The 12453-nt window shown below is 40.7% G+C and overlaps 1 protein-coding gene across 3 annotated transcripts in view; it reads right to left on the bottom strand.

Moving 5' to 3' along the window:
- The window catches only part of TTC37 (tetratricopeptide repeat domain 37), a 54871-nt gene that overhangs the window by 26253 nt on the left and 16165 nt on the right, over window positions 1-12453 (bottom strand). For all 3 annotated transcript variants that reach the window (XM_014936875.1, XM_014936874.1, XM_014936876.1), the window contains 12 exons: window positions 11665-11751; window positions 11472-11575; window positions 11231-11357; window positions 9729-9908; window positions 8785-8909; window positions 8090-8340; window positions 3528-3630; window positions 2542-2718; window positions 1460-1604; window positions 1216-1294; window positions 1035-1096; window positions 854-910 (listed from right to left, as the gene is read on the bottom strand). In XM_014936875.1, coding sequence (XP_014792361.1) covers window positions 854-910; window positions 1035-1096; window positions 1216-1294; window positions 1460-1604; window positions 2542-2718; window positions 3528-3630; window positions 8090-8340; window positions 8785-8909; window positions 9729-9908; window positions 11231-11357; window positions 11472-11575; window positions 11665-11751 — 1497 coding nt within the window. The remainder of the gene's footprint in view (window positions 1-853; window positions 911-1034; window positions 1097-1215; window positions 1295-1459; window positions 1605-2541; window positions 2719-3527; window positions 3631-8089; window positions 8341-8784; window positions 8910-9728; window positions 9909-11230; window positions 11358-11471; window positions 11576-11664; window positions 11752-12453) is intronic.

The following is a 12453-nucleotide window of genomic DNA, read 5'->3' as shown; positions in this document are numbered from 1 at the left end:
AGGTCCTTTCCAACCCAAATCAGTCTATGATTACCTCTTAGGACAATTATTATTTTAAAATCTGACTCTTGAAGGATCCCATTTTGGAAATCTCTTTTCCTTCACGCAAACAGTTAAACACATTTTCAAAGTGGTAAAACTGATTAACACCCACAAACTATCCTTTCCCTATGGATTGCTTATGTATAGAATTCCTCCCTTGGTGTAGCATAAGGTGTACAAAGCATTAGTAGTCATGGCAGTAACCAGTCTGCAGTATCAAATTATTTTTATTAAAATAATCCTGACCATCCTTCACGTTTTAAATTAGACAAAACTTCTGTAATTCTGACCAGCAAATAGGATAGAATGTAGTTTTAGCAGCACGAGAACTCTGGACTTCACTTGAGATGTACTCTAATTTTTCTCCAAAGAAACTGTGAAGATTACACACAATTACAGGAAATCATATGACATGTTGATGAGCAGAAGAAAGTAGCCACCTACAGGAAACTCAACCCAAACGTTCAGTTTGTGACTTATGATTAAAAGAGTTCTTGGTCAAACCTGGTGTGCATTGGTTTTATTAACTACTTCTCAGTCCTTCCCAATACTTTTCATTCCATCCAGTTGCACGGAAAGCAACCAATTCAGAACAAGTTCACTTATCCCCTCCAGAACAAATACTTAATTTGTTTGTATGAATTCAAGTAAGGTACAGGTGCCAATTTTTATTTCCTTCAAAGGATGCACACTGCTTGAATCTGAGAGGGACATTTTTCACTGTTTCCCCACACTCCCACCCCCATACATTCCCTTAAAAAAAACATAAATGGAAGGGGAAACTGTATTTGAGGATGGGAAAGAGAGTTACCTCAATGTTTCCAGTTGACAGATACAAAACCCCCAAGTTGGTCCAGGCAACAACATTCTACACGGAACAAATAAAGTTAAAACCAATGTATTATTACTATATACAAAAATAACACTGCATCAAGGGAAAAAAAGTTTTAAATGCCCACTTGAAACAGATGGCAGCTGCCTACAGCACTTACAATTTGCTCAGCTTGAACAGATTTGATGAACGAATGTTGAGCGAGAGCATAATTCCCAATAGCTGGGGGAGAAAGAAAGAAAAAAGGAGAGCTAGATCTAACCAAATTTCATAAACACCATTAGTCAAGTTGCTTTCTAATTTAGGGCATTCTGGAGCAAGGGGTTTTGCTAAAGACTTACCACTACAGGAAGCAACTACACCAAGTGCATTCCAAAAAAGATGATTTTTGCTGTCAAGCCTCACAGCTTTTTTGAGACACTGGAAGAAAATCAGAATGTGGATTAAATCACTAGAGGAGCAAAAATTAAGACTATACACATTACTTATTCAGAGATGTAGGTTTTACTGAGGACAGAGACAGTAGGCAGAAGCACCAACACCAGTTTAAATTTTAAAGAATGTAACAGGAAAACCAGGCAATACCTGTAAAGACTTCTCCAGCAGCTCACTGATCTCATTCATGTCAGAGCCCGCTGCTGTGAGGTCCTCTGCTTGTCGATAAAAATTTATTCCAAGATCACACCATATGCTAGCCAAAGGCATCAATTTTAAAGCTCTGCCGTAACACCTACAGAAGGATGAATCACAGAAGCGTTATTCCAAGCCTCTCTACACGAGGAGCAGAAAGCTGAAAAAAAATATTCAAAAGAATGCTTAAAAACCTAAACCAAGCAAACATGCATAAATACAAACAAAAGCAGACAAGAATGGAAAGCAAACAACAACCAACTGATTTTCATTCAGACAGCTATCCTCACAGAATCTATTCTGGTCTAAAGGCAGTCACCACTTGTGAATCCACAGATGTGTATTAAATCAAAGCTGTGTCAGTTACAGTACGCCAGCTTTCACTTAAAACCAACATCAAGCCATTTTTACCGTTAATGAATACTTTCCCTAGGACGTATTTGGCTTCACATATCCTAGTTGAGATTTACTAAACTACTGCATTTCCTGCCTTACACATCCAACTGCACAGAGCTCAGGCAGAGTCACAGAACAAGCTACAGAAACACAACAAGTATTTTCTACCATTATGAGCTTCCAGGAACAGAAACAAGGAATTCCCTCTTCCAAGGTACTCCAGACCCCACATCTAAGGCAAGAATTGATGAGATTTTTCAAGAAAGAGGTACAGACAGAAAGCTTGAAGTATTATCCTAGACTTTAGTGGACCTGGGAGAATTAGCAATTATGCAACTTCTTCATTTAAAGAGCTGCAATTTATTGAATGACAGACAGGATGTAGCCATGCTCTGGGGACAGAAATGAGGAGAAGAGCAGGAGCGAGGTGAAGTGTTGAGAGCCATTGTGGCAAACCAGGAAAGACACCCTGAAATGAGCAGTGTAGAAGAGTGAGTCTATGTAGGACCTCGTTAGTATTTGCTCAATATGCAGGTGCTGACAGACCAGCACATCTCTCATTTTCTAGAAATGGTCTAGAACACTTGAGTCTTACCCAGTCTCAAGCTGCACAGAAACTCTTGATAATGAAAAATTATTACCTTCCTCCCAGCCTGAGCAGCTCGCTCTTCTTCAGCGTCTCTTTGTCTGTGTTTTTACCCAGAAGGGATCCCAGAACTTGAATATTCACTTTGGATGGTGAAATAACATGGACACTAGTACAGGTGTCTCCGAGCAGTTTCCAGAGGCAAGAGACATCAGGACGGAGCTTTGTTGCCCTGTAATTAATGATAGAGAAAATCCACACGACACTCATTCAGACACTTCAATATCCATTTCTAAAAGAAAGTTCACCACTTTGAAGAGTGGCACAAACTAAAATTTAATTAATCAATGAGCCATTTGATTATTTTTTCTTGAATCAGTTTTCTTCCTATTCAAGCTATAGGTCTAAAAAGGTCAAAAATAACCAAAAAAAGAGAAACTAGAAAATGCCAACGTGACTCAACTTTATTGGGACTAAAAGTCAGCTACAAAAATTAGCCATTATCTATCAACATGTTAGTTGATTACACCTACTCTTGCATTTCAGAGACTTCTGATGTTGTATTGCAAGAGATGACTCATCTGCAGAGACCTGATGGACCTTCTCCTGCAGCAGCAGTGATGCCGAGGTTTGCTTTAGGACACTGAAGCATTTTGTATGAAATGCAAAACAAAAAAGACTGAGTGAGGGAAGGAACAACTTCCTCTCAGCCAAAATTTTTCGTAGAAATATCCTCCTCCGAGCCCCATATATACCAAAGGACAGCTGGAGAGAACTGTGTGTCATTTCACACTTGTATTATAATCAAATGACTCTGTATCTAAACAGAAAAAACAAAACTCTACAATTACCATTCATTTAAGCAGCTTAAGTCCAGAGTGTGTTATTCAAAGCACTTTCAATTAACACATTCTTACATCTAGGAAGCCTGGTCCATTCCATTTAGTTTAAAATTAAAATCCTCAAACATTTAAATCTTACTTCCCTCCTGTCAACCCACAATCCCAGTGGAAATGAAATAAGTGAGTATTTAGTACTAACCTTGTAAAAAATTCAAGCGCCTGCTCTATGTAATCCATAGCCTTCCTATCAAAATAGTTATCAAGGGCTGATCTTGCCAGCATGAGATAGCACTCACCAAGTCCTGAAAATAAAGAGAAAACATCCTCCATGAAAAAAGATGCTTTTATGATATGCTGGATAAAGGAGGTGGGGTGGGAGGGTGGAAGATTGCTCAGTGTTGTGCTTGATATAAAGATTTATACCCTGCACACATTATGCCATAAATCAAAGGACCAACAGCACTCACAACAGAGACTTTACTTTTAACCTATCCTGTCAAGTGTGAACTGTAGAATATTTTGAATATTAAAATAAACCTAATTGAGTATAAAACCCATAGCATTTAAGCTTTGGTTTTGTCCTCAAATATTAAATAAAGAAGGGCAATGAAGATGATTCAAGGATTGGAGCATCTCCCTGATGAGGAAAGGCTGAGAGAGCTGGGACTCTTTAGTGTGGAGAAGAGAAGGCTGAGGGGAGACCTTATTAATGCTTATAAGTATCTAAAGGGTGGGTTGAAGGAGGATGGAGCCGGACTCTTTTCAGTGGTTCCCAGTGACAGGACGAGGGTCAACGGGCACAAGTTGGAACATAGGAGGTTCCACTCAAATATGAGAAAAAGCTTCTTCACGGTGAGGGTGGCAGAGCCCTGGGACAGGCTGCCCAGGGAGGGTGTGGAGTCCCCTTCCTTGGAGATTTTCAAGACCCGCCTGGATGCTCCTGAGTAACATGCTCTAGCTCTGGGCAATCCTGCTTCAGCAGGGGAGTTGGACTAGATGATCTCTATGGTCCCTTACAACTCTAAAATTCAGTGAAATTCAGTGACAGCCCTAATGAGAAATCTGCTCTTCATTGTTAAGTCTTTGACAAATTCATGAGTCAAAATGATTGCCAAAACACAAAAAGAAGAAAGTAAGTCAAAAGGCGAAGTCCTCTTTGAAGAAGACTTGAAACCAACATTATTTAATCCTATTCACATCAGAATTTACTTCATATGGTGTACGGGGTCTAGCTGAGATGGAGCAAATTTTTCCCTTGATCAGCCCTTTTTGGTGGCCAGAAAGGTGTTGGTGACACCCCAGAATTGTGGGTACTGCTGAGCCGTGCTCACAACATCGGGGCTGTCTCCCCAACATCCCCCTCACCAGCAGGCTTGGGGTGGGTGAGATCCTGGGAGGGGACACAGTCGGGACAGCTGCCCCAAGCTAACCAAAAGGGATATTCCATGCCATATGACGTCTGTTTGGCAATAAAAGATAAGAGATAGGAAGACATAATGGAAGTTATTATGACATTTGTCTTTCGGAGCAACCACTATGTGTACTGAAGCCCTGCATCCTGCTTCCTGGGAGGTGGCTGGAGCTCATCTGCTAATGGGGAGTACAGAATAAATCTTTTGTTTTCCTTTGCTTCCATGCATGGCCTTTACTTTTGCTTTATTAAACTACCTTTATCTTCACCCACAAGTTTTTCCACCTAATTTTCTCCCTCTGACACCCCTGTCCTGCTGAGGAGGGGAGTGACAGAGCAGCTTGGTGGGCACCTGGTGTCCAGCCAAGGTCAACCCACCACACAGGGAAATAAATCCAACTGTTAATAAGGAACTGCATCTAATGCCACAATTTCTAGCGTTTTGGAACCAACAAGGTTAACTGCTTCATTCACATTTGTGCTGGCAGCAGCAGTGATTCTGTCTGGCAGTAAGTCACTGGCTAGGAGTACCATCCATTCCCAGCACTATTTTCACAGTTTTGAAGCTCCCTTCCTCATGCTATCATACCCTGTACCTACACCAAACTACTCATCACAGTAGTCATGTTTTGCAAGCATCTCTATCTTGCCCCCACTAGGTATTTGTCTTGACAACACATAAGTCCCAAGATCATGAGCTTCTCAGATGCCAAGAAGCTCTGTAATCTAAAAAAAAAAATAGATTTTATTCCCCAGAGTTACACATCAAAAGATATGCCAGAGCAGAGGCAGAATGAACATACCATTTACTGACACAAAAATAAAATACATGAAAAAGATGCATTCAAGTAACATCAGCAGTTATTTTCTCATGTACTAGGAGACTGTGCTTCCCACAACTCAATTCAGAAACTCTCCAAACTGACCAGCACAGTACCAAAAGAACACTAATGTATGTTTCAAAGAGTTTTAAGAAGGCTCACAGAAGATAGCAAACCAGATGAAACATTAAACAGTCTCTAAGAAGGTGAAGGCTGTTTGAGACTCAAAGTTAAGACCCGGAGCTAACAAATCACAGATTAGGGTGAGAGGGATTATGAGAGAAGATTCAGGGCATTTAAGAAAACAGTAACTATAGAGGCAACTATAGTGGGGAAATCTTGATACCGTAGTGCTTACACCCTCTCTGAGCATTTTATTCCAGGTAAAGCTGCCAACTGTCACCTACAGGCACTAAAAAAATACACATGGACACTGCTATACAAGGCCTTTGGAAACCACTGCTGCAGCCAGCCATTGCCTTCCTGCCTGACAGCCAGTAGAACTGCCTGTCCATGATACTCTTCAAATCCATCACAGGCTTTTTCCAGCTCACTTTAGTCTGGCAAACCCCAAGGAGGAGGTAGAGGGACAACCATCCCATAGTCCTTTCAGATGAAAGCTTACCATTGCAACAGTAACCCCAACACTTCTGATTTAGCCTTACATGAATCAGCTTACATTCACTCCAAAATCAAAATGTCTTACATGCAACAAAAGAACACTCTGTAACTTAAAATTCATACCAGTACCAAGCAGCATCTGTTTCAGGTGGATGTGTGAGGTGAGAAGGACTGAAGACTCAGCAGCAGGGAGAACGTGAACTGGACAGCTATTCATTGGCTATCAACGTTTTATACACTCACAATATTTTATATTTTGACAATCAGAGTTCTGTCATCAGTATGGAGTTGTAGTTCCACCGTTTCTCTCTGCTTCCAGCTATATACTAACGACCTATCGCCACCTCTAACACTCAGGAGACCTCTTGGGATACTTTACCACTATTTTTCATCACTTGAGGAAGCTCAGAGTTGTCTGAATCACCAGAGTTAACACAAAAAGTGAGGAAAAATCCATCACAGGCTTTTTCCAGCTCACTTTAGTCTGGCAAACCCCAAGGAGGAGGTAGAGGGACAACCATCCCATAGTCCTTTCAGATGAAAGCTTACCATTGCAACAGTAACCCCAACACTTCTGATTTAGCCTTACATGAATCAGCTTACATTCACTCCAAAATCAAAATGTCTTACATGCAACAAAAGAACACTCTGTAACTTAAAATTCATACCAGTACCAAGCAGCATCTGTTTCAGGTGGATGTGTGAGGTGAGAAGGACTGAAGACTCAGCAGCAGGGAGAATGTGAACCGGACAGCTATTCATTGGCTATCAACGTTTTATACACTCACAATATTTTATATTTTGACAATCAGAGTTCTGTCATCAGTATGGAGTTGTAGTTCCACCGTTTCTCTCTGCTTCCAGCTATATACTAACGACCTATCGCCACCTCTAACACTCATGAGACCTCTTGGGATACTTTACTGCTATTTTTTATCACTTGAGGAAGCTCAGAGTTGTCTGAATCACCAGAGTTAACACAAAAAGTGAGGAACGCATGGTCAGGAGCAGCAGAAAATTAGTATAGCCCACCTCTTTGAAATGGCAGCCTGACTCCAGTGCCTGTGGTGCCAGTGTTTGACTGCTCAGATGAAACTACAGCATCTAGATGAAACCGCAGTAAGCTGGCTTCTTCTATCTATCTTCAATTCTGCACATCTGGCCTGGTAGCTACACAGGAATAACTACCTTTCACACTTACTTGAAAGAGAACTAATTGCTCCCATAGAATCATTTTGGTTGGAAGAGACCTTTAAGATCATCAACCAACTGTTAACCCAGAACTGTTAAGATCATCAAGTCCAACCGTTAACCCAGAACCATCAAGTTACTACAAAACCATGTCCCTCAGCACCACACCAGGGATGGCAACTCCACCACACATCATGATTTAAGAGCTCTTCAGGTATTTGCAGGCTACTACACACTACCTTTCATGCATGGCATCACAGAGTTGTACATATCCAGAATCCAACCCTATCCTTCTATGCAGGAAAACCTCAACAGACCAAGAACCTTGCTGTGAGGCTTAAATACTACAGCATAGAATCACAGAATCTTCTAGGTTGGAAGGGACCTTAAAGATCATCTTGTCCAACCGTCAACCTCACTGACAAAAATAGACACCCACACAACAAACAAGGAGCATCATCACTAAACCAGACCTCCCAGCACTACATCAACCCGGCTTTTGAACACCTCCAGGGATGGGGCCTCAACCACCTCCCTGGGCAGCCCATTCCAATGGCTGAGAACCCTTTCAGTGAAAAAATGTTTCCTAATATCCAGCCTGAACCTCCCCTGGTGTAACTTGAGGCCATTTCCTCTTGTCCTGTCGCCTGGGACTTGGGAGAAGAGACCGACCGTAGGGAGAGAAAGAGTCAACACTTTTAAATTGAGACATACTACCTTTTAGTGCAGGCACATAATCTTCTGTCTTCAAGATCTGTTGATAGGTAGCTATAGCATTTTCGTATTTGCCCAGAATCTGCTCAACTGCTGCAGCTTTGTAGACGCTGTACACTAGCCCCGGGTTCAGCTCACTTGCCTTCCTGAAGGATTTCAGAGCTGTTGCATAGCTCCCTCTGCTCAGGTAAGCCTCCCCTAGAGACTCCCAGCAGTTGGAATCCTTTGGATCAGCCCTGACAGCTGCCTGCAAACTGAAGACACCGAGATAAAAATTAGCATTTAAGTAAAAAGTGATACAAGTTAACATCAACAAATTATTTCCTTGCATTATATATTCTCAGGACACAAGCACACAATTATAGAGAATTTTGAAATGCAGCATATTCGCATCTTCAGAGCACATTGTACAAGTTTAGACACTGCACCTAATCTTGGCTCATTATTCAGTGCTATGCCGTGCTTGTCTATGACAAACCTGTCACCAGGCTTGTTAGTAGAGAACACCGGCACGCTGAAAAAAAAAAGCTACTTTGTGCTAATTCTGGAACCAAAGACAGCTTGCTCAGACCCGTTTCCCATTGTTTGGTACAAGCCATGCTATAATCAGCTGTCTTATTTTCAAAACGTGCTAGGATCAGAGACTGCTTTATTGAGATTTATGGAAAATGACTTAAACCAAGCACCAGTTCTCTTACTCGGCCACTGCTTGTGATGGCTGATCCATCCTCAGGTAGTAAAGCCCACGATGAAGCCAGGCCCATTTCGCTGCACCGGTACTCGCTTTCCCAGTCGCCTCGTTCAGGATTGACAGAGCAGTGTCCTAACAAAGCACCCAAACCACCCAGTTAGTAAACATATTAAGTGCAAAGAACAAAAAGTTCTCGTTAAAGAAGAACACTCCTAATCCAGCAAACCATTAAGCTGTCTAATCTGTTAATTACTGCAATGAAGAAATGTTACAGGGGCTTTTTGAAGCTGGCAGGTTGAGTGGCAGATTAGAGGAGGAAATTATCACATCTAGAGAAGTGATTATTTCTTATGTACCTGTCTTTGCAAATAGACGGTAGCTTCCTGCAGCTTTTTAGATACTATTTTTATTTTTTTTTAAACTAGAGAAGAATACAAATATTTGCAGCAAGTCAGATACTTTGACTTTCCAGGTGTTCAAACGGAGTCTGTCAAAGTATGGGTTGCTTTCTCGCTCTGTAACATCATAGGCCAAGAGCTTTTTTCACAATGCTATATAAGAAATATTTTTTAAATGTTCTGATGACTTTGTACTCTTTTCCTGAAAGCAGCAAGGTGGAGGATGGAGAAAAGAACTGACAGAAGCTACATATTAAAAGAAAACTAACTCCCTCTTCATGTTCCCTACTGAAAAAAATCCTTCATCTAAATCACATGTGTGATGACTACCATGTTATGCTTGATTCCCCTACCCTTCTCCCCACAGAGATTTAATTTGGAACTGAAGCATGAAATTGAAGCAGGTCCAACTATGAAAGCTGCTAAGCAATGACAGCACATCTGTTTTCATATCTTACTCTCAAATACAGCGGAAACCTGAAGTGATTCCTCAAAGAGCAGCATTAACAGAAAAACAAAACAGCAGTAATTTAAAGCCCCGAATGTGTAATACCATGTCTCCAAGTTCCATGCTCAAGTCTACAGCTGCTGTTCCAGATTCTTCATCGGTTCCATCCAGTTCAAAAGCCTTTTTATAGCAACCACGAGCTCTACTTTTGTCTCCAGCAATGTCTCTGTAGTAGTTACCTAAATAACAAAAGACACTTCCCAAGTAGTTGTCCAATTTTGCAGCCTGTAAAGAAATATGAACACAATATGAGACAGCATTTTGAAGGATTATCCTGATGGACAGGTCCAGTGATAACTAATTGGTCAATCTCTGCTTATCAACTTATTTAAGCTCCTTCTGTGATACAGCCAAGTCAACAAACCCTGATGGACAGGTCCAGTGATAACTAATTGTTCAATCTCTGCTCATCAACTTATTTAAGGTTCTTTCTGTGATACAGACGAGTCAACAAACTTTAAGATTTCAGAGATTACCTGACCTTTAAACATGTGCAGAACCTGCTACAAACCTCATGACACAAAGCATTTTGTACATGAAGTAACAACAAGCTAGTTGTCCTAGCAGAAAACAATTCCTTACTGCATCCCACCATTTCCAAGTTCTACTCCATTTCAACCATTATGTTCATACTCTTACAATATTACACCACAATTAACTCCAGCCTTTTCTAAAATTCAAGTTCCTTTTTAGATACACGTGGCAAATTTGTTTATACTTAAAAAAAGCCTCGTCCCCCAAGCAGCAGCAAAGGCAAATTTGTTTATACTTAAAAAAAGCCTCATCCCCCAAGCAGCAGCAAACAGCTTTGATAATAAAAAAAAAAAAAGCTCACTTCAAATGATTTAGAACCAAAAGTATTGTTCACTTCAGCTACATTCTCCATTATACTCTGCTGTTATTGAAGTGCGAACTGTAGGCAGTGATTTGAGTTGCCAACAGCTATCGTGAAATTATATGGTGACCTCACAATTTATAGTGTCTTATTTTGTTCTTGCTTATACTTCCATGTTCCCAATAAAGATGTCAGACTAAACGTTTTTTGATTCACATTTTTACCTATGTTCAGAGGAAAAGCCACAACCACCAAAACCCCAAAGATCAAGAAAAGTATATAAATTGTGGGGTTTTGCAGACTTACTTCCTCGGACAGACATTGAAACTCTAACAACATTCACATCTTTTCTCCTTTCTCCCTTTTTTTCCAATTTGAATTTTGCCTACCCTGTTTCAAAACGTCTTCAAAGATCTACCACTGGTAATCGGGAGGCCTCAAGGAGAGAAGACTGAGAGAATCACCACTACTTTTGGCTAAATCAAAGGCCTTGAGAGTTAGGTGAAGAGAGGAAAGGAAAAGCAGGGAGATTCCAGGGAACTGCACCGCTCCCTGCAATGCCTTTTTACACTGCTGAACTTGGTTTACAGGCTCTGGGGGCTCATAAATGGTAACAAGCAGAAGCCTGTCCTTTCAGTCAGTTTATTTTCCTTATCCGGTTTCTGATAGAGGAAACCACTAATTCTACATGAATAGTTAAAACAGCCTTTACCTTCAAGAACTGGGTGAGTGCTTTTCCTTTGTCCTTTTTGGTCTCATCGCTCATGAACCAGTACGTGAGCCCCAGGTACTGATGGTACTCTGCAGTTTCAGCCTTTCTTTCAATAGCATTTAGAAAACTAAGTAAAAGGAACAGAGGTTGGGTCAGACAAATTCTCAAGAGCTGCAAAACACCATATTCCATTCTCCCCCCACATTTCCCTGTTAGAGGAAAGGTAAAAAAATAAAACTACCTTCTTTCTGCCTGTTTGTAGTTCTTTTGGGAATAATGGATGAAACCCTCTAGAGCATGGGACTCAGCCAGATCAGGGTGGGATGACAGAAGCTCTTGAGAAATCTGCAAAAGGATGTCATTCTTACCTCGTTATTTCCTTCATGAAACCAAGAAATCTACTCAGCTTATAGGAATGACAATACAGCACTAACCTTTGAAGCCTGATCCATTAAACCTTTGCTTAGATAAGCCTGACCTCTGAGAGCTAAAACCACTGGATCACTGCTTGCATCCACAATCTAGAAAACCAAGTAACAGACACAACCAAGTTATGCTGTGATTCTCTCCCCAGATTAGGAAATTGAAAGTATCAAAAGCAGGCAGACTGCATGAAGATTAAGACAAGAAAACACTACGATAGAGTACCCTTGAGATGCCTTAGACAGAATAATTTTGATGGAGAAGAGGTAGAAGACTGTAGAGAGCAAGGACAAAGAAGTCTAAACAGTGAGGAATGAAACTGTGACACAAAAAAAAAAAAAAAAAAAAAAAATTTTTTTTCTCCGTCGCTTCCTTTAAACGCTGCCCCGAAGTAGAAGGGTTTGTTTCCTGGCTGATACACGTAAAGAAAGAGAAGAAAGGCACTGTCAGCCCCGGGTGAACCGTCCCCCTTCTTTCCATTCCCATTCAAGAGATTCTGTTAAAGCGAACAGTGCGCCCCATTGTACCGCCCTTCCCCTATTCCCAAGGTGTTACGAGTTTTGTCCAACCTCAAGAAGAAATGTAGGAGGGGAAAAAAAAAAAAAAAAACCAAAAAAAAAGAAAAAAAAGAAAAGAAAAAAAAAAAAAAAGAAAAAAAAAAGAAGGGAAGCAACTTCTGCTTAAAGCTTAACCATTCAATCTTAAAGTAATATGCTCTTGTTCATGACTAACAACAAGTGAATGAAGGACATGGGGAGTAGGGTTATAACAATAATCCAAATTAAGACAAACAACAGCCA

This window comes from Calidris pugnax, unplaced genomic scaffold (genome assembly GCF_001431845.1).
Source record: "Calidris pugnax isolate Ruff unplaced genomic scaffold, ASM143184v1 scaffold40, whole genome shotgun sequence".
Taxonomy (NCBI): Eukaryota; Metazoa; Chordata; class Aves; order Charadriiformes; family Scolopacidae; genus Calidris; species Calidris pugnax.
This window is presented reverse-complemented; position numbering and strand designations above follow the sequence as displayed.